The sequence below is a fragment of the Stegostoma tigrinum genome, chromosome 22 (genome assembly GCF_030684315.1).
Source record: "Stegostoma tigrinum isolate sSteTig4 chromosome 22, sSteTig4.hap1, whole genome shotgun sequence".
Taxonomy (NCBI): domain Eukaryota; kingdom Metazoa; phylum Chordata; class Chondrichthyes; order Orectolobiformes; family Stegostomatidae; genus Stegostoma; species Stegostoma tigrinum.
This window is the reverse complement of record NC_081375.1, coordinates 43,854,816-43,877,566: the sequence shown is the minus strand read 5'-3', so window position 1 is coordinate 43,877,566 and position 22,751 is coordinate 43,854,816. Positions and strand designations below refer to the sequence as shown.

At 40.7% G+C, this 22,751-nt stretch overlaps 1 protein-coding gene across 3 annotated transcripts in view; it reads left to right on the top strand.

Annotated features, from left to right (window-relative positions):
- LOC125463674 (dynein axonemal heavy chain 9-like) overlaps positions 1 to 22,751 on the top strand; it is a 453,254-nt gene that overhangs the window by 161,510 nt on the left and 268,993 nt on the right. For all 3 annotated transcript variants that reach the window (XM_059653804.1, XM_059653803.1, XM_059653805.1), the window contains 5 exons: positions 3,721 to 3,829; positions 6,378 to 6,525; positions 7,223 to 7,397; positions 19,353 to 19,526; positions 20,163 to 20,370. In XM_059653804.1, coding sequence (XP_059509787.1) covers positions 3,721 to 3,829; positions 6,378 to 6,525; positions 7,223 to 7,397; positions 19,353 to 19,526; positions 20,163 to 20,370 — 814 coding nt within the window. The remainder of the gene's footprint in view (positions 1 to 3,720; positions 3,830 to 6,377; positions 6,526 to 7,222; positions 7,398 to 19,352; positions 19,527 to 20,162; positions 20,371 to 22,751) is intronic.

The window sequence follows — 22,751 nt, the reverse complement described above, 5'->3', positions numbered from 1 at the left end:
AGGCTAGAAAAAAGAACAATCCACTGCTCTTAACCTCCTCTGACTCTGACTCTGCTTTGCTAAAAAAACCTGCGATGTCTTGAATCTAATCTTCAACCTTATTTCAGAGGATTCCTTGAATAGTCTACCTGCTAAGTCTTTGAAAATCTCACCCCAGGATGATATTTTTAATGTAACAATATCAACAAAAGTGGAGTGTGATGGATGAAAGAAACTTTAATAATAAGAAAGTATTTTTCACATTCCTAATGACAGCCACTATTATGCCGAGAATTGCGCTGTTCTGAGGATGTCAAGACTCTTTGGCCCAATGCTTCCAGTACCTGACCTGTGATGGTAAACATTATAATCAATAAGACATCTTTCAGTTACACAATTCGATACATGTTTGCATTCCACTGTAACAATTCTGTTCTGCAGATTTCAATATTGAAACAGCTTGTTTTCAACCACATCCTCTGCATTACATCAGGAAAGAAGTTGCAAAAGCATTTGTCCATTAACAATTCACACTGAATTTAATTATCAACCCACTCTTTTTCCAAATGGCAAATAATTTTGCATTGATTCATGACTCTAACATTTTACAGACCACCACACCTGCTCTTAGGCTGACAAGACTGATGTTCCATCCTTTCCTCTCTGTCCATTTTTAAACAGGGATGTAAAATTTGTAAATCTGCAGTCCTCTGTCATTTCTCCCATTTCTAGGGAAAGTTGGAAGGTTAATGCAATTTATCTCATAAGTATCTCTTAGGTTCCGCAACAATTTAGGATTCATATGGAGTAATTTTCCTGCTTTGAACCTTTTAAGTATAGATTTTGAAATGCCATTCCTTTATTTACTTTTATTCTATCCATTCTTACTACTACCTCCCTTTCTTTGACATTGGCAGTGAAAACAAATGCAAAGTATTAGAACATAGAACATAGAACATAGAACAGTACAGCACAGAACAGGCCCTTCAGCCCACAATGTTGTGCCGACCATTGATCCTCATGGATGCACCCTCAAATTTCTGTGACCATATGCATGTCCAGCAGTCTCTTAAATGACCCCAATGACCTTGCTTCCACAACTGCTGCTGGCAACGCATTCCATGCTCTCACAACTCTCTGCGTAAAGAACCTGCCTCTGACATCCCCTCTATACTTTCCACCAACCAGCTTAAAACTATGACCCCTCGTGCTAGCCATTTCTGCCCTGGGAAATAGTCTCTGGCTATCGACTCTATCTATGCCTCTCATTATCTTGTATACCTCAATTAGGTCCCCTCTCCTCCTCCTTTTCTCCAATGAAAAGAGACCGAGCTCAGTCAACCTCTCTTCATAAGATAAGCCCTCCAGTCCAGGCAGCATCCTGGTAAACCTCCTCTGAACCCTCTCCAAAGCATCCACATCTTTCCTATAATAGGGCGCCCAGAACTGGACGCAGTATTCCAAGTGCGGTCTAACCAAAGTTTTATAGAGCTGCAACAAGATCTCACGACTCTTAAACTCAATCCCCCTGTTAATGAAAGCCAAAACACCATATGCTTTCTTAACAACCCTGTCCACTTGGGTGGCCATTTTAAGGGATCTATGTATCTGCACACCAAGATCCCTCTGTTCCTCCACGCTGCCAAGAATCCTATCCTTAATCCTGTACTCAGCTTTCAAATTCGACCTTCCAAAATGCATCACCTCGCATTTATCCAGGTTGAACTCCATCTGCCACCTCTCAGCCCATCTCTGCATCCTGTCAATGTCCCGCTGCAGCCTACAACAGCCCTCTACACTGTCAACGACACCTCCGACCTTTGTGTCGTCTGCAAACTTGCTGACCCATCCTTCAATTCCCTCGTCCAAGTCATTAATAAAAATTACAAACAGTAGAGGCCCAAGGACAGAGCCCTGTGGAACCCCACTCACCACTGACTTCCAGGCAGAATATTTTCCTTCTACTACCACACGCTGTCTTCTGTTGGCCAGCCAATTCTGTATCCAAGCAGCTAAGTTCCCCTGTATCCCATTCCTCCTGACCTTCTGAATGAGCCTTCCCTATTGCTATTATTGCTATTTGCTATTAATTTAGCATTTTGGCCATGCTGTCTGCAATCATAAGAAACTTTTGTTTTGATTCCTAATAAGCCCTATTATTCTTAAATTTTTGATTATACTGCAGATAAAATAATTTGGAGTTCCTTTTATATTAACTGCTAGTCTACTCTGTTTGCCCTTTTCAATCTCCTATCTCAGCTCTCTGAAGTTCAAGAAAACAAAGCTATCCTGTTTGGTACCCATTAGCAGCACAAAGATGTCTCTGTCTGTGAGTCACTTAACTCATTTGGCTGTAACTTCACACCAAAGTGTACAATAGAGTAATTTGATCTTGCGATCAGTTTCCTTTCATACACGATGGTTTGGCCACTTTTGGAATATTGTGTTCAATTCTGGTCTCCTTGCTATCGGAAAGATGCTATGAAACTTGAAAGGATTCAGAAAAGATTTACAAGGATGTTGCCAGGGTTGGAGGTTTTGAGCTATACAGGAGAGACTGAGTAGGAGCGTTGGAGGCTGAGAGATGACCTTTATCGAAGTTTATGAAATCATGAGGGGCATGGATAGGGGCAGTAGTCAAGGCCTTTTTCCCCCAGGGTAGGGGAGTCCAAAACTAGAGGGCATAGGTTTAGGGTGAGAGGGAAAAGATTTAAAAAGGACCTAGGGGCAACTTTTTCTCGCAGAAGGTGGTGTGTGCATAGAATGAGCTGCCAGAGGAGGTGGTGGAGGCGGGTACAATTACAACATTTAAAAGAAATTTGGAAGGGTTCAGAAGGATATGGGCCAAATGCTAGCAAGTGGGATTGGATAATATAGGATATCTGGTCAGCATGGGCGAGTTGGACTGAATGGTCTGTTTCTGTGCTGTACATGTCTACAACTCTATCACCTGATCGGTTACCATAGTTGTTTCAATCCATCCCCCAAAGATATCCTGCTCCTGCCATAAGTCCTCTGTAGGAGCCGCAAAATTTGCGATCAGGATTTTGACACCTCTAGGTTTGATATCCAAAGCAGTCTTTAGCACCTCCCTATATTTACTGTTCGTAAAGCAGCATTCATTGTGAAGGATGTATGCCGTTGTCTCCCTGAAGTCCTGAATTTTTACCAAACTCATGTCCATCACGATGATTACACACCATGAAATTGATGACAGGAACCTCATCCTTCACTTCAGCTCTCCTCTTAGCCTTTCTCCAGGTTAAAATCCCAAATGATTCACTCACAAGAGAAATTTGCCATCCTTACCCAGTCTGGCCTGTGCGTTACTCCACACCCCAGCAATATTGTTGACTCTTAACTGTCCTCTGAAATGGCCTAGCAAGTTACTCCGTTCAAGCATAATTGAGGGTAGCCAGCAAGTGCTGGATTTGTCAGCAGCATCAACAGCACATTAAAAAGAACAAACAAAAAATCAGCGTGCACAATCCCGTTTTTTTCTCACACAAGCTTAATTCTTATTCTGCTTCTTTGCACTTCTGATCTACTTCTCTGAATGCTCCTTTTGGTCGTATTTTTGCTAACCTCACTTTTTGTTCTTCTGCAACCTTCTATTCAAATCTGATTTGAACTTCAGTGCTCTAAAGAAAAGCTAGTTGTTAATAAGAGCCTTTCACCCTGCAGATTCTGCTGAAACAAAATGTTGTCTTTTTTATTGGGTTGACGATCTTTTTATTATAGGTTTTGACATTGGCCAGTAATGAACGGATCCCTCTCAATCCAACCATGAGACTTCTGTTTGAAATTAGTCACTTACGCACTGCAACCCCAGCCACTGTTTCGAGAGCAGGTTTGTATAGAACCAGAAATTAATTAGGGTAAAAATCCAATCAGTGAGAACTGAGTTCAATCTTGCAGAGTTTATTCGTCTTTTAAGTACTCCCCGCATTGAGGCTGTGCATTAGCTCATTGCTGCTCGATGATTTCTTCCTATTCGGATGCTGTGTGTTTCTGTGATGCAATCAGATCGAGTTCTAACTTTTGCCAACAACAGACTTGAGAAGCAACCATTAAAAATAACTGTCATTGCTCTTGGAAGGTGGAACTCCAGCTATCAATTTATCTTTTTTTTATATAAAACAAAACCAGATAATTGTCCAAGTGATATGGCCATCACTAGAAAAGGCTTATCCCAAAAGGCCCTTGAGGGCATTTAAAAATGAGCTACCTTGCTAGGTCAGATGTGAGCCAGACCAGGTAAGTATGACAGATTTCCTTCCATAGGGGATATGATACTTACACAGATCATAAGCATGAGTTATAGTACACTCTGGAGGCAGGAAGCATGTTTCTGCTGATGGGTGAGCCCAGAACCAGAGGACACAGTTTAAAAATAAGGGGTAGGCCATTTAGAACAGAGTTGAGGAAAAACTTCTTCACCCAGCGAGTGCTGGATATATGGAATACTCTGCCCCCGAAGGCAGTGGAGCCAAGTCTCTGGATACTTTCAAGAAAGACTTAGATAGAGCACTTAAAGATAGTGGAATCAAGGGTTATGGGGATAAGGCAGGAACAGGATACTGATTGTGGATGACCAGCCATGATCATAATGAATGGTCTACTCCAGCATCTATTGTCTATTGTCTAGTAATTGAGGTTAGATTTCAATTTCAGATTTTTAAATTGAACTGTCATTCCAGCTTTAATGGGTTTTCAAATCATGACTTCAAGACATTAACCTGGACGTCTAGATTACAAGCCCAATGAAGTTACCACTTCACCTACTATTGTGCCAGTAATTTGAATGTTGAGAAAAAAAAGTATACACACAGATGTTCACATCCCAGAATCCCAAGTCAGACAGTGATCGTTCTTTCTCATGGGCCTTTGGGAAAGGAAATAATCGTAACACCAAGTGTTAAATGTGTGCTGTTTCAATCATGTTCCTTTGCCTGTGTTGTGTTCAAGTGATCCTAAATGTCAGCCTTTCTCATGCTGATTCTCAAAATCCAAAGAAAACCTGAAGGCTTGCAAAAGGATTTACATTCTTTGTGTTTTAATTCATAGTGTTAAGTTACAGAGATAAGTCGAAAATGTGACTTAGAGTAGGAGCTTTGGTAAAAGTTGAAAATTCATCCCAATTAGTGCTACGTAAGCCTCATGGTGAAGGAAGATTTCTTACAAACATAACAGCAGTGGTACCTGATGAAGGGTGTATATCTGAAACATTGACTTTCCTGCTCCTCTGATGCTGCTTGACCTGCTGTGTTCCTTACAACTCCACACTGTATCGACCCTGACTCCAGCATCTGTAGTTATTGCTATCTGCTGGTGCCTTTGTTTCTTGTGCTTGTTCTATCTTTTCTCCAGCAGATTCTCTGCCTTTTCTTAATTGAGCTTCATACCTGTTCTTTGCCACAAAGAGATAGACAGACACCTTCGAGGAAAACAACATACCCTTGATCTGGCAAGTCTGAAATAAAAGCAGAAGATTCTGGAAATACTCAGCATGTGAGGCAGTACTGTTGTGGAGAGAGACATAAGAACACCAGGAGCACAGGCAAAGGAACACAATTAAAACAGCCAGGGTATTTACCACACATTTAACACTTTTTGTGTTTCTATTATTTACCTCCCCAAAGACCCATAACAATGATCGATTATTGTTTCACAGAATTAATTTTTCAGGTTATTGAGCTCTTAGCTAAAGGTAAAAGTCAGGGACCTGACCTTTGCTCCCTTTCAACAGAAACATTTGGTCTGCCCCATAAAATCATTATCCATAAAAACATGTCCATCCACCAAGCAATGAGTTGGCAAATTGATGTCTGAGCAGCTTAATGCTTAAAGTAATCTGGATAGCACGTCCTGTCTTTAAAACGAAGAAGGAATTGTATTGGAATGAATCATTAAAATGACCATTTGGCTTATTTGAAAGAAGTAATGTAATGACCAATCTAACCCACTAGAGGGTAATCATAAACTCCATTGCAAGAGATGTGTTGCTACAATACCCAAAGGACTCAGAAGCAAGACCAAAGCATCACATAGATGGTGCATATCTTGTTCGAGATCACAATGTACAAAGGATTTCATTGCGTGTGGCTGAAAAGAGAGGTTTTAGACAGACATGTAGCTTCTCATGTTTCTCATCTCTCACTTTTCCCAGTTCCACTCAAGTTTTATTACCCTAGCAACAATTTTCAGAACAGTGGCAGGTGACACTGTACACTATCAGAGCAGATAATTTTAAACTGAGGCATTGCAATATGTACATACAGATACTGGATACCATGCCGTGTATTAGCTAGTTTTGCACAATTTATGGTCTACTTTCACAACTCTCAAATTTTACATCAGAAGATAAGGAATAACCTAGCTCATATGTTTTCTTTTAGGGATCTTGTACATTAATCCTGCAGACCTCGGCTGGAACCCCCCAGTGAGCAGCTGGATTGACAAACGAGAGATCCAGTCCGAGAAAGCGAACCTGACTATCTTATTTGAGAAATACCTGCCTTTGTGCCTGGATACGCTTCGGACAAGGTAAGGGAAACAAAGCACAGACTGTATTGAACTGAGAAGCAGGAAAGCTGCAACTGAATATTTTACAACAAGACGTGAGCTTTGCAATTGTTGCACTAAAGTGGCACAGCATATTTGAATGCTTTCCCTACTTAGTCATATTCCTGTTTTTTTTCCAATAAAGTACTACAAAATGGAGAGCAAACCGGAGATCAGTTGAAACACTACCTGAAGCCCAAACAACTGAACTGAAATTTTGAAGTGATCTAAACACAATGAGACTCCTTCTGAAAATGTGAAACTTGTAGCCACATTGTATATGTACAGATGTGACAAGTACATGCACTAAGATACCCCTGTACCGAAGATGGTGCTGTGGCATTTTATAAACTTCTCACTGTATTCATTTGAGTAAATGTGACAATAAAAGTAGTTCATTCATTTGCCTGTCCGTCCATCCATTTAGAGTCCATCCGCCCCTTCAGAGTCACTTCCAGATTCTATCACATTGAGAGAAATGGTTAAGGTGCTTTGGTGCACTGCCGGATTGATCTAGTGTCCTTCAAGTTTACAGCTTTTAAGTGTTTTCCCTTTCAAAACAAACATTTAACAGTAGAACAGAAATCCTGTGTTACTTTTTAGTTAGTTCTCTGAGACTTGGTTATCTCTCACACAGGAAAGGATTTCTCCTCTTATTCTCTTGAACTGGTTTCCACAGGTTTAAGAAGATCATCCCAGTCCCAGAGCAGAGTATGGTCCAGATGCTTTGCTACTTATTAGAATGCTTGTTGACAAAGGAAAATACACCTCCAGACTGCCAGAAGGATCTGTACGAACTCTATTTCATTTTTGCTGCCATCTGGGCGTTCGGTGGTGCAATGTTTCAGGACCAGGTGAGAGCATGATTCTGGTTTGGAAAGTCAGAGATTTATGGCATCTAATAAGTTCTTGTGCCATGAAGGTAATAGAAGTAAAGTCGGCAGTAGTGAAATGGCACCTATCGCTTTCGGTTCTGCTGGTTTACAAGTGATTATGTGATGCTTTATTTTGTCTCTTCAGTTTCTGTTTAAATCTCTTTCCCCTGGTTTGAAAAGATAAAGGAATAGCCTCTGACAAAAAAATGTAGAAATCAATAACTCGAGCAGATTTGTAGCATTTTACTAAATCTAACAGGACTGCACCTCAGTCTGTGAGCTGCTTTTCTTTTGAATGTGGATTTCATGATTAAATGAAAAGCGAAAATGTAGCCGGTGCCATCTATGGAGTTAAATGAAAGAGCGATTTGAGGATTTGCGGATGGTCCGCTTAAAATAAGTCCAGGGATAGTATCAAAAAGCAGTTCAAATAATCCCCCAGTTGTGTTCTTTTCAGCAGTGATATCAGGAGCAGTTTTTACAAAGCCCTTTTATGGGGAGGCTTCATCTCTTTCACATCCACGTGGAGCTAACTATGTACAAGGATGATTTCCTCTCAGTTTCCCTCTCATGTTAAAGTTTGACCAGAAGCTGATGATTTTGTTCGTCCCTCAAAGATAAGTAACAATCTGTGTTACAACAGTCAATATTCTGTCCACCAGAATTCTCATTCTCGTGTTGTGATGCATCGAGATGTAGACGTAATTGCGTTGTAATCATGGTGGTGAATTCACTCTGTATTAGTATTTCTAATGCTCTGGAAACATGTTTGAAATCCCACCATGGCAGGTTTCAGGGTTTAAATTCACTTATTAAATTGAAGGAATTGAAAGCTTGGCTCAGTTATGAAGACTGCCAAACTAATATTGGTTGTCAGAAAAGTCCAATGGTTCATTAATGACTTTTAGCGAGTCAAATCTACCATCCTGACCTAGTCTGGCCTATATGTGACTGCATACTCACAGAAATAACTTTGGTTGTTAACTACCCTTTGCCTTAGCTCAAAGGTCAATTAGGAATGGGCAGCACACATCTCTTGAAAAATAGAAAACATTAACATGTTGATTTTACATATTCCTATCAGCTGTTGTTCTCCTCCGACAATGTGATGTTTCACACTTCTTGATATGTTTTGTGGTGTCTCTAGTATTTTTTTCATTCTCTTTTCTCTCTGTATCTACTTTGTAGTTTCAGGAGTAGGCCATTCAGCCCCTTGAGCCTGTTTCACCATTCAGTGAGATCATGGCTGATTTGTCATCTAACTCCATATGCCTGCCTTTGGCCCATTTCCTTTAGTAACTTTGCTTAACAAAAAAATGTATCTCTCATAGATTTTTAATTAATAACTGATGTTGTATTCACTGCCGAATCTGTAAGAAAGTGCCAAACATCTCTCACCCCCCTTTGTGTGCAGAAGCATTTCCTAAAATGCTCCCTGAATAGTCTGGCTCATATTCTTAGACAATACCTCCTAGTTCTAGAATGCTAAATGAGCGGAAATAGTTTATCTTTATCTGACTTGCATTATAAAGTGGAGGTTGATCGCCCCAACTCAGAACCAAAACCAAACGAGCCAAAGAGGAGCACCTTGCCTGATAATCTGTTCAAAGGACAGTGAAAAGGGATGTAACCTGTCATTTAGCATCTGTCATTTTTCTAGTGGTTAAATCCAGTAAATCCCTAACACTCACTCCACAATCAACAAGGAGTAATTTATCTTTCTAACTGCAACAATGAACAAATTAACCATACTATTAGCAAAACCAAACAAAATCCCTTCTAACTACTAACTGTTCCCGGGTAAAACAAGATTCTAATGTTATGATGCTCTGACAAATACAAGTCCGACTTATATAACAAAACAGGCTGAAGGGCCTGTTTCCACACTGTAGGAATCTAACCTAATCTATTCTAAATTTAGTCTCTTGAAATTACAGCCAGATTATGTCTTCTGGAATGTTCTGTGTCTTCTCTGTCGATTCTTCTGTCAGGAATGCTTTCTCTGAGAATTCTTTTGTCAGGAATCTTAGCTAGGAGTGCTGTAGTACCGTTGTGAATTGATGGTGCTTTCTGTAAGAGCTGAGACCTGTTATCTCTAGCAGATGGCAATTAGCTGTGTTGTTAATTTTCAAAGGAAGATGGAATAACCAATTGCAGAGAACCAACAATTTTTACGACATCAATAAAGATAATTATTGTGACTGTGTGAAAAAAGAACAAGACTTCTAGTAAAAACTTAGCACAAAAACAATGGCAAATAAAAGCTGCAGAAATATGCTGTGACATCCTCCATGTGGAAACATCAGTAATTTTTTATTCTGCAGCACAAGTAGAAATGTAGCTTCAGCTGTTGAAATGTTGATTCAGTGAACGTGTCTTGCTTTGATTTGTTTTGAATAAAACAAATGGTACTAACAGTGAGGTAAAGTCTGTGCAAAAATGAATACAATGTGAAAACGATATGGAGAATATTCTGCGTCCACCCCTGCCTCTGTTAATGTCAAGGTCTGTAAGATTTGAAAACTTAAAGAAACAACCACTGAACTAACTGTGGTTCCTTTTGCAACTTGAATAACAACACCATAGTCTACCCTTCCATCACCCCTAAACCACCAGTTTCCAATTGCCATTTAGTGCTGCTTTAGTCTTTAGTAGAAATACTAAAAGGTGCATTTTAAGTATCAAAGTCTTGTCATGTAGCATGGAAATTGGTGCTACGAATGGCTTGAGCTCAAGGACAGTGGCCTAGGATAATTGGCATCATCTAAGACTTTCCTGCTAGTGTCTATTGTACACCCCACATCAGTGACCAGGCACATGTCACTGTGGGCCACAGACCACACTGACAATGACACTTCTTAAAAACGCATAACTTATCCTTTGGGTTGCAGCTTCTTCATAAAAGGCTGAACACTTGCTTTGGTCAGAGCAGCTTAATTTCTGAAAGAGTCTCCAAACCATGTGTTAGGCCTGCCATCGGTCTTTCAAAAAGGCCAATGTCTGTTTTAAGTAGGCACCTTAAAAATGGTCCAATTCACAGTTATGTGGAATTATTTTTTGGCACCTTTGAAGTACAGGATGTTGCATCTTGAAAGTTGATACTTTGTGAACCTGTTTTGAAATTGCTGCAATGTAGACCAACTTTTAGACCACTAATGTTTCTCATTATCTTTCACTGACTGTTGAGGAAGTAAGGCTATAAGCAGAATGAGACCATAGGACTCATTGATTCTACTCCATCATTCAATCATCACTGATATGTTTCTCAACCTCATTCTTCTGTCTTCTCCCCTTAACGCATGATCTGCCTTACCGATCAAGAACCTATCTATCTCTGCCTTAAAGACACTCAATGAGTTGGCCTCCACAGACAAGTTAGTTTCACAGATTAACCACCCTCTGGCTGAAGAAATTCCTCTTCATCCCAGTTCTAAAGGGTCACCCCTCCACTCTGAGGTTGTGCCCTTCAGCCCTTGTCGCTCCTACTAGTCGAAGCATCTTCTCCACATCCATTCTATCCAGACCCCTCAATATTCTGTCAGCTTCAATAAGGTCTCTCTCAAACTTCTAAACTCTATCGAATAACTGTACGCATATTGTTCAGTAACCAGAATTTCAAAAGAAAGGGAATACCGTCTACCTGCATTTGAAAAAATGCTGGATGTTCAAGAGTAGTCTTAGCTCAATGAGTGTTTCTTTATTAAAACAATTTTTGCTACTAAATCTTGAGAAAACCTGCAAATCCAGAAACCCGGACTAAAATTCTGAACATTGGTTTGAATCCCACTCCGTAACATGGGGAAATTTGAATTCAATTAATAACCTGGAATAAGAGTTTTTAGCTAATATTGGCCATACAGCCATTGCCAATTGTGTTAAAATCTGATTCACTGATGTTCTTCAGAGAAGGGAAGCTGGCCAACATGTGACTCCAGATACCAAAGTGGTTTGCTCTGGGAAGTTAAGGATGGAGAATAAAAGCTAGATCAGTCACGAGTGCCCAAATCCCATTGAATGAATCAAAGAAAAGACTTAAGAATGTGAAGCTTTAATTCTGAGATTAGTAAAAGCCGAGATTTGAAATAAGTCGTGAATATATGCATCCTCAGCATCTTTAAGTGAAGATGATTGGTTTTTGGTATGATCCCTTCATTAGAACTGGGAGACTGAAGCAAAATGTCAGCTTAGTTTTTACTTAATACTGTCAGCTTTGATGATTGACGACAATTGTGAAATGCCTGTTGATGGAATTCTGTTTGGAGAATGCCTGGTGACTCTGTTATCATTACCTTATCATTGTTGTCAAGATTTAGGTGATTTTTAGACGAGTTTTCTGAAAAAAAATTTATCTTAGGTGGACCTTTGAAATTAATCTTGGTAGATTTGACTGTCAGAGCAAAGCCAAATATAAACTGGAGGAACAAGACCTGATATTTTGCCTTGGCAGTTTACAGCCCAAGGGCCTCAATATTGACTTCACCAACTTCAAACTCACTGTACCCACAGCCTTATCCCTTGTCCTCCCCCCCCCCCCCCGCCCCTGCTCCTTACCTCCATGACCTGACCTAACCAGTCCATCTTCCTACTCACCAATCTGCTTCACTGTTCCCACTGAACAATAACAGTAATCCCCTACCTGTATCCACCTGTCCATCCCACCTACCCTTCCCACCAGCCCCAGCCCCCTCCCCTCCCCTCTATTAACTTCTGGGCTCCAGATACAGATACATTAGATACATTTAAGTGACACTTATATTGGCGCACAGATGATAGTAAAATGTGAGATATGCAGGGGAGTTCGAACTTAGAGTAGGATAATAGGTTGGCACAATATCCTTGGCTGAAGGGCTTGTACTGTACTGTACTCTACATTATGTCCCCCCACCACCAAGTCCTGATGAAGTGTTTCAGCCCGAAACATTGACTTTTCTGCCCCTTGGATGATGTTTGACCTGCTGTGCTTTTCCAGCTTCACATCTATTGATTGACTTCCAACATTTGTAGTCCTTACTGTCTCCAAGTCACTGCTTTTTCTATGATGCAGATAAATGTCTGAAAGGAGTTTAATGCCAAATCAAAGAAGATGATTCTAGAAATGTACAATAAACCCTTAAACGTTTAGAAAAGGAAACTTTCTGGTGCACATCTTTTACTGTCTTCATAGTGACAGTTATTTGATATATTCAGCGTTTTTTTTGATCATTTTAGGATTCCAACACTTGCAGCTGTGTTCTTTTCATCTGAAGTAAATTGCTTCCCTTAAAACCCTTTTCTTTCCCGCAGTGTGTAAGGTGGCTGTTAGTTATCCTGAAGGGATTCAGTGAAACCTTTTCTAACCTGACTTGACCTGGCCAAGCAAGCTTTCAATGCTTGCTTTTGAAATTTTTGAAACGCTTTCAAGAATATCTTCAATCAGATGTATATTTTTAAAAAGTTTTTTTTTTCCAAAGCTGAGTGGGTTGTTGTTTTCAATTTAGGTTGTTTGAAAATGTGTAAGGAGATTAGCAATGAGTTTAAATATCATCCAAGTGTGAGAAATTATATTTGAGAGGTGCTTGATTGTTTAGCTCGGACTCGCTGCTTGTCACACGTCCATCGACAGCACCTTCCAAATCTTTGTCCTCTATTATCTAAAAGGTCAAGGGCAGCAGATGCGGGATAACATGTGATTGGCCCTCCAAGCAACATCCCACCCTTGCTTGGAAGTAATTTACCATTCCTTTACCATTGCTGAGTCAAAAGCCTAGAATCATCTTCCTAACAGCAAAGCCAGAGTAGCTGTGACAATGCAATGCAGCTATTGCCTTCTCAAGAACAAATTAAGGATGGACAACAAAAAACCTACAAGGCTCACATCAAGCGATCAGGAAATTTTTAAATGAAGTCTCAAACTTGGCCATGCCAATTGCACCTGTTGATGCAAATTGTCCTTTTGTTTAAAAACCTGCAGAATGCAAAAAAATGCCATAAACTCTTCTTTGTAGCTCAGCATTGAAGCAGCTCAAAGTAGCTTCCCCAGTTGTTCATTTTTCTTGCTACTTGTGATTGAAGTGTTTCTCACTGAAGAGAATAATAACTCACTAATCACTAGCACAGAATTGGCTCCTTGTCTTTCTGTGGCCCACTAGGGATGGAATTGCTTGCCTGAGGCTCTTTTGTTGAGGAGAAACAATTTTTACAAAATAAAATTTGTCACCCCCATCAGTTTCCCAGTGCAGCTGATAACTGAGCACTTTATTTAGGAAGTTACAGATGGAATTTCGTACAAAAAAGCGAGGGAAGGTGATGCGTTTTGGCCGAAGGGATATGGAAAAGCAATGCCAACTTAATACCACAGTTGGAAAGTGTGTGCAGGGCCAGAAAACCTTGGGGTACATGGGTATCAAATCTACAAGGTGGCAGAACATATTGAAAGAGTAATTAGCAGAGATTTTGTGCTTTAAAAATTGAGGTATCACGTACAATAACAAGGAGCAATGTTGAATCTTTGTAAGATTATTATGAGGCCATTTTTTTGATTACTGCACTTGTTTCTGATTGCTACATTTGAAGAAGAATGTGAGAGTCTTTCTGAGGTTACAGAAGCTTTCTTTTACTGGAGTTCTTCCAAGGATGGGGGGATTTTAGCTACAGTGTTAGAATGGAGAGGCTGAGAATGTTCTGCTTGAAGCAAAGAATGTTACGTGGAAATCGAATGAACTCTAACACAAGGCTTCTTTGAAGTGGACAAAGAAAAACTGTTCTGTTTTGCTAATTGTGCAACAGAAGGGGTGGGGGATGAGGGGGAAGCGAACAGATGTTTGAAAAACAGGATCTCTAGCTGCAAGCAATGACCGTGATGGTGGGCACCGAGAAAAGGATGTGGGCACTTCTATGGGGCCTACAGGTGGCAGTGGTGAGAGGGGCAGCTGTAGAAATTGAATAGATTTGCTGAAAAAATAAAGTATCTTTGGTCAAGGGGCATCTGATGGGAAAGAAGGTAGTCAGGCACAAGAATTCCTCTATCCACTGTAACCCACATAGTTCTTCCATGTACAGAGCATATGTAGTTATTATTTATCCTTGATTTCCCTTCCTGTTTTATTGATTGGATACCAGTGGAATTAAAAAAAAACTGCTTTATAGTGTTTGGGTTGTACGTATATTCAGATCTCATGGTACAGTAGGATTTGGGCGAAAACTGCAGGAAGAGACGGAATGAAAAACTCGTTCCCTGTTTAATGATTTGAAAGGTAAAACGGATAGACATTTGAAGGAAACAAATGTGCAGGGCTATGGGATAGAGCACGGGAATTAGAATGTTTTGGGTTGCTCAGTAGAAATCCGATACGGGCTGTCAGCTGAAATGACCCTCTAAAGTGTAAAATTTAATGCGAGACTCTAAGCACATTCTAGATAAACCTGCAGATCATCTCTCTGACCAACTTGTACCCAGCATGACCTTCACACAGATGTGCTACCCTTTCGCAGTTTACCCCTGCATTTTATTTCCATCTCCTATCCCAGAACAGTTGCAGCCACTTGTTTTGCTTCATTTATGTCCTATGGATACCTGCGATCACTGGAGGAACAACATCCAACCAATGTGTCCTGATTTTAGCGAGAAACTTACCTCCCAGTCAACACCTGGTATAGATTTAAGGTTATCCTTACTGTTATCAGAGCCTGCTTCAGATAGGCTGTCCCAGTATGACTATGTATCTGAGATGAACGTCACCTTGTAGAATGAATGGGTGTATGAAGGTTTGATTAAAAGGTATAGGCTATATATATAGCGTTTAAGTTAATTGTAATGTTTTTTTTTCAGTTGGTCCAACTTATTTCCTGTGCCGCTTGTCTCCTATTTGAATCGGTTGGAATCCTGTCTAAAATATAGGTATTTTAATATTAGGCCTGTTCCCATCATGACACCATGTCCTTATTCTGTGAAGGTGAAATGCTGACTGCGGCAAATCTTGTGGTGGGAGTCCAGTTGTGGCTGTATTCAGTATGGTTGTCACAGCTTAAATAGAAACAATGAAGATGTGAAATAATGAGATCAATTATACCTTACCCTAAAAAACTAAGAGTATCAGCTTGATATTGTGTATCGGATGTAGTGTCTGTGTGATTGGACCCACGAACAGCTCTGAGTGGACAATCCATAGTGACTTCAACTGTGAATCACAATGGGCATCGAGAGTGAAAGCATTAGAGCAGACAATTAATATTTGCTGGAGTTGATACAGACAGGTGGAACAGTGCTGCCAGCTCAACAGTCTAGCATACATCTGTCCCACTTAACCAAATGCAGCAGAAAGTGTGAAACAAAAGGACGATTCCGAAAACCACCCTGGTCTCTCAACCATTGCTAATTAAAAGTAGACTTCTTCTCACTGTACAATTCTACAAATGTTTGGGGCTTTACATACTCGGTTCAAGTTGCCGACGTTTCCAGGGTAGACAGCGTTCCGTCACACTCCTGACTTCAGCCTTGTAGATGCTTGGGCTTTGAGAAGTCAGGAAGTGAGTTGGTTGTTGCAAGATTCCTAGCCTCAGATCTGTTGTTGAAGCCAATGTATCTATATAGCTACTCCAGTTTAGTTTTTGGTCAATAGTAACCCCAGGATGTTGATACTGGAGGGTTCAACAATGGAAATAACATTAAACATCAATCGGCATGGTTAGATTCTCTCTCATTGGAGATGGTTACTGTCTGATATTTGTGTAACGTGAACTTCACTTGCCACTATCAGCTCAAACCCGGGTATTGTTCAGATCTTGCTGCATTTAGTTGGTGACTGCTTTAGTGTCTGAATAACTGGTAGTGTGCAAAAGCATGTATATGAGGCTTGCAGTAGTGCTAAGTGTGGAGAGTGCAGTGACACACACGCATGTTAATTATTTGTCCTTGTGAGTGATGTGGGTAAGGTGATTCGAACGGTGGCTGAGGCTTGTGCAATGGTTGGACATGGCATTTGAAGATCTATTCCTCATTCACTCATATGAGTGAGATCATCAAACTCACTTTGTGTAAGTCCTTGGGACATTGGCCTCCGCAGCTATCTGCTCCCAATGGCCATGTTTCTGAAAGATGGTTCTCCGTATATCCTTACACAAAGGTGTACAGTGCAGCATTGGAAGCCTTTGATCCCATGGTGTCTCATGCTGTACCATACTTCACTATTTTCCAGAACAGACTTACTTATTATACAATTGCCAGCAACTGCTTTCAGCCATCATCCATCGCTCCTGTAAGAAGTGCAGGCCGGCTTTAAGACCTTCCAGGAAGTTCCGACTCTAGGCCTCCTGATGCAATTAGCCAATGAGCAATGTGGTGAACCCTGATTGCAGGCAGAGATTTTACTGATGAAAGAGCATTATTAAAATGGTGTGTTGTCTGAATTTCCACCAGCGACTGCAGGCTAATGATGCATCACAAACCCTGCAGTTTTTTTCAGTGGTTAGCCAACTTATCTCTAATCAATCTGACTTCAGGCACGCCTTCAGAAATCCAATAATCTTGTGATTCCTAATTTTAAAGTTGAACCATCTCCAGTTGCATGTCATTTTCCATATCTTAGGCCATATGCCAGCAACTGGAGAAATGTAGTTAAAGAAGAGCTAACAAAGGTGCAGAAAATTAGAAAACATTTAATAACTGTAATAGATTACTCACAAGGTAGAGTGGACTGGAGTGCAGATTAATCATAGAATTCCTAAAGTGTGGAAGCAGGCTATTTGACCCATCAAGTTTACACTGCCCCTCTGAAGAACATCCCACCCAGACCCTGCCTTATCCCTGTAACCCTGCATTTCCCATAGCTAATGCACCTAGCCTCCATATCCCTGGACACTACAGAGGATTTAGCATGGTCAATTCACCCTAACCTGCATATCTTTGGACTGTGGAAGGAAACCGGAGCGCCTGGAGGAAACACACAGACACAGGGAAAACATGCAAACTCCACACAGACAGTTGCCTGAGGCTAGAATCAAACCTGGGTCCCAGGCACTGTGCAGCGGCAGTGCTGACCACTGAACCATCATGCTGCCCACTAAAACTAAAAACTGCCTCATGTGAATCTGGGTTATTTACATGCTTGCTTCCTGATATTGAGCATTTTAATGTGAGGTGTGCTCACCAGTTATCTGGTACAGTATTATTATGAAATTGGATGGAGCTAAGGATGACACAGTGGAGGAAAGACAATGTTATAGTCGGAAGATGTATACATGATTAGCCATAGTCGACCAGGGGCCAGAGGCATCTCTCTATTAGCATGGGAGGCAATGACTTCATAAAGCTGACTACTCAACAACAAGAAGCAGAGGACAGGGCAAAGAGGCAGGTCTGAAGTCTATTACATCTATAGCAGGAATTAAACACACGTCATTGCCATTGATTTAAAGGCACACTGACCATCTACTCAACTCAGTTAATCAGCCCCCTTGTTGGAAGATAGAGGAGAGAATGTAAGGATAAAGGGAAAGCCTACTGATCAGCAGGACGGTATTCCAGGGAACATGAACTTGGACCTCAACTTTTCTCAGTACATATTAATGACTAGGACAAAGCAATGTCAATTTGCATGTTCAATCTGTAATTATTCTAAACTAGCGAATGCATCGAGACATGAACAGAAGGTGAAAGGGAGCAGACCAATTGGCTGGATTTAATGCCAGCCCCTGCGCTTCTGTGTGAATAGAGTATGCTGTGTACAATATGACGTGTGGCTAACCCACTGCTTTCGCACTTGCCCCCGATCCACTGTCCATGAATTGGTAATGGTGGGGTGTTGAGGGTACCAAATGGACTGCCCAACAACCAACTTTAAATCAAATATTTTTTATCCAAGAGTTGAACTTGCTGCCAAGCCAATTGACCTGGACATTACACTGGCAATAATATAGTTAGTATGGGCAGAAGGGTGGGAGTGGCACGACCTCTTTTGTAACAGCTCTGAGGGATGGGGATGGGCCGGGTGAATAGTATGTATTTCCCCTCTGTCCCATGAGGATGAACGGTGCATGGGTGACAGTTGATAACGTTTGCAGAAATGAAAAGTCAATCACTTTGGATCCAAGGAAGATAAGTCAGAAAAATTACTTATTGACGAGATAGTAAGAACTGCAGGTGCTGGAGTCAGAGGTAACACAGTGTGGAGCTGGAGGAACGCAGCAGGCCAGGCAGCATCAGAGGAGCAGGAAAGCTGACGTTTTGGGTCAGGACCCTTCTTCAGAAATCAGATTTCTGAAGAAGGGTCCCGACCTGAAACGTAACTTTCCTGCTCCTCTGATGCTGCCTGGCCTGCTGCGTTCCTCCAGCTCCACACTTAATGATGAAGCTGTTAGCATATCTTCAAATCCTTACGTTCTGCTCTTCTGCTCCTGATACACTGTGATGTTGCTTTATTTGGATCTTTACACATGCCCTCAAATGTCACCGCTGAGTGCAGAATCTAAAACTCCTCTCTTCACACGTTCCTTCTAGACTGGTGTCTCTGTTCCTGATATCAGAATCCTGTCATCAGTTATATCATCATTATCTGTATGAATGTCTACATACTACTGTTGGTGCAGAACTTACAGTTCCCTTTGGTGCGAGAATCCTTAACAAGAGGGCACCACTGTGGAGCAAGGCCATTCAAGTGTGCAGTCTGGAAACACATTCTCATGAAGGGGGAATTTCAAATTCGTTCCCCGAAAAGTCTGTAGATGTTAGGTTAACATAAATTTTACACAGCTTAGATAGGTTTTTTGGTAAGAGAGGAACATGAACATAATAAATTTGAAGCAAAAAACAAAACTGCAGTAGAATAATTAAATGGCAGAACAGCCTGGAGAGGTTTTATAGTCTATTTGTATTCCTCGTTTCCTAGACTGAAAGCTTAGGGAACCTAAGTTTGAACAGGAAAAGGCAAAACACATTAATGTCTCTTTGTTTTCTGCCAGCTTATTGACTACAGAGTAGAGTTCAGTAAGTGGTGGACATCAGAGTTCAAGACCATTAAATTCCCATCACAAGGTACCATTTTTGACTACTACATTGATTCCGAGACAAAGAAGTTCGAGCCCTGGTCCAAGCTGATTCCAAAATTTGATCTTGATCCTGATATTCCTTTGCAGGTATGCAATTAGCTTCAGGCATAATACTTCTCAATGTTAAAAGTGCATGATGTGCTGTTTGCATAGATTTCTCATTTCCATGCTAATTTGTAATTGGAAGTCTATTTTGCCTTCTGTTGTCACACGTTTGTTAATATGAATCTTTGTGAATTAGAGTAGGATGACTGGTGCCAGGATAGCACATTGCATTGGAATGCTAATGTGCTGTGCCAAGATATGGGCTGTGTCCAACATTTCCCTGAAACTGGGCAGTTTCACAACAGCTGAGAAGTTCTAACACAAGCCAAATATAAGTTGACCTCATTAGTTTAATGTATGTGGGTAGCCAACAATATTTAAAGGAGCTATACATTCAATTGTTTAGCGCATTTAAAAATTATAGCTTCTTAATTTACATCTATCCTCTTAAAGCTACTACATACTTTCCACCCATATGAATGTGAATGAGGTCTGCTGGTGTGTGGATGTAACTTGGTAACAGGAAACAGCTGCTCAACCACTGCATTGTCCTCATGTGAGAGATGGATGGGCATTTGTAAATGGTAAATTTCACTTTGGTAACATACATGTCAGAGAAATGTTGAAACGTTGCAGCTTGCTGTTTGTTGATCTGGTTATGTTTTTTATTCTTTTTAGGCGTGTTTGGTGCACACCGTAGAGACCATTCGTATCCGTTATTTCATGGAGAAGCTGCTAGATCGACGCCGGCCCGTCATGCTTGTGGGGAATGCTGGGACAGGGAAATCCGTGCTGGTGGGTGAGAAACTCGGATCGCTAGATCCTGATGAGCACATGGTGAAGAATGTACCATTTAATTACTACACTACCTCTGCCATGCTACAAGGTAAGAGAGTCTCAGCCAGTTAGGGCATGGAATGCTGTTGGAATGTATCAATTCTCAGAAATATACATACTTTTCTTGAAGGCATTACATTTCCTGGTGGTCATTTGTTGAATATATTGCTTTACTTGTAGGACAGGAAGGTATTGAGGAGGGATTCAGAACAGTGCTTCTCAAACTTTTTATGAGGTGGGATTATGAGTTGCGAGGTGGGATTATAAATTGTGAGAGTGATCTAGACAAAATGAGTGTGTGGACAAACACATGGCACACATGGATAAATATGTAGTTATGCACTGTATAACGTGTGAAAAACAGAAAGGCAGGCTATCATTTAAATGGTCTTATATTGGGAAATAAGGATGAACAGAGGGATCTAGGTGTCATTGTACACTAGTCAATGAAAGTAGACACCACTGCAGAAAGCAATTAGCAAAGCAAATTGTACGTTGGCCTCTGTTGCAAGAGAATTTTGAGTCCAGAAGTCAGGATATTTTATTGCAGTTATACAGGGAAATTGAGGAAATCTCACATGAAGTTCTTGGTACAGTTTTGGTGTTGCCACCGAAGAGAATATATTCTTGCTGGAGAGGGAGTTGACCAGGGGCACCAAGTCTGTCCTAATTCGGGGAAATTGGTCCAGCCGTGCCTCAAGTTAAGAAGAATAAGAGAGAATCTGATTGAGACACATAAAATTCCATGAAGGCTGCACTGAATGGATGCTGGGAGGATGTTTTTCTTAGCTGAAGAGTCTAGAACCAGGAATCTCAGTATCAGGATATGAGGTGGGTCATGCAGGGCTGAGATGAGAAAATGTTTCAGCACTCTGAGGATAGCCAACCTATGGAATTCCCTGCTGCGGATGATTGTGGTGTCTGGGGCGCTGCGAATACACAAGAAAGAGATGTATATGTTTTCAGAGATTAAAGGCACCATAGGATTTGGAGAAAAGTGGTAATATAGCACTAAGTTGAAGGATCAGCAATGATCCTATTGAATGTTGGATGAGGCTCGAAGCGTCAAATTATAGTTTTTACATCTGTGATTTTTCCACATGTGGCTTCATTTCAAGACTTGAAAATTAACACAATGACAGTCACAGTGAGTACTGTGGGACATGGGGGTTGGTGGCAGGCAGATAATTTTGAAATTGAGGCTGCAGGAGGGCCAAAGTGTGTAATCTTCAGGGCTTTAAAGAACCTACCTTTACACTTACTTCTATGGAGCAGGATTTGGGCTGTAAAGATCAGCCAGATAGACTAGGCTCTCTCTCTCAAAAATAAAGGATTAAAAGAGGCCACATAGCTGTTAATGCTTGGCCGAAGCTCTGCAGCCTTGTTTATTCATAGTTTTTGACCAAGATCCACAGTTTCTGAAGCCTTGTTGTAGAAAATAGCTTCATAAAGTGTACAGAAGCCACAGCAACAACCTTGTGATTGCCCACACAAAATAACACTTCTCTCTACTTTACAGTGCTAATGATTGATGCATGCACATAACCACAAATCCAAATGAAAGGTTGTAAGATCATTTGAGCTCTGACGCTGGTAATAAATATTCTATTGCACTAAATCTAAGGATGTCGAGCCTTCACGATTCTCATCGTACTATAAGGTCACAATGAAAGATAATGACTTTATTGTGGTCTGTTTAATAGATGGTATCTATTGACACCAGGTCTGTTTATCCATCTTTAACAGACACTGGCCTCTAGTTCCTGATAGCAAATATTCATAGATATTTTCACCATATGTTGAGCACAGATTGTTCTTTTCCCAATGTCAGATGAAATGTGAATTGAGGGCAATCTTCACATTTGCAGAAAAGACACTGTAGTTTCAGCAGCAATTATGTTTGCTCAACCCTCATCTCTGGCTATTACAGAGAATTGCAAGGCATAACAAAATCAGTTGCCAGAGTACAACTTCAAAAAATAACAGTATTGAACACCTTTTTCCCTGTGCCATGAAATGCATATCTTGACCATAGAATCATAAATCTGCCCCAGATCACTTATTTTTCCCCTCATTGATCCATCTGGTCCCTTTTTCAGCACGCTGGACAGTTCATGTGAGCAGTACCCAAATTTTCTGGTACTCATGGGGAAAGCTTTGACCCATCTGCGGTGGCAGAGGAGGATTTATAGCCTACAATGCTCCTGAGTAAACAGTCATCTCAAATCAACTGTGTAAACAATTTTAAGCTCTTGTGAAATGTTTAATATTGCACCTAAGAATCCATGAAATTCTCTGAGTAAACAAACAGACTTCAGAAGTGCTATCTCAACAGATGTCTCGATTCAATAATAGGAAAAGATGAAAAATGTACACCTGGTTATCATAAGAGGATACTCATTCAATGGTGCTAAATACGCTCTACTTTCT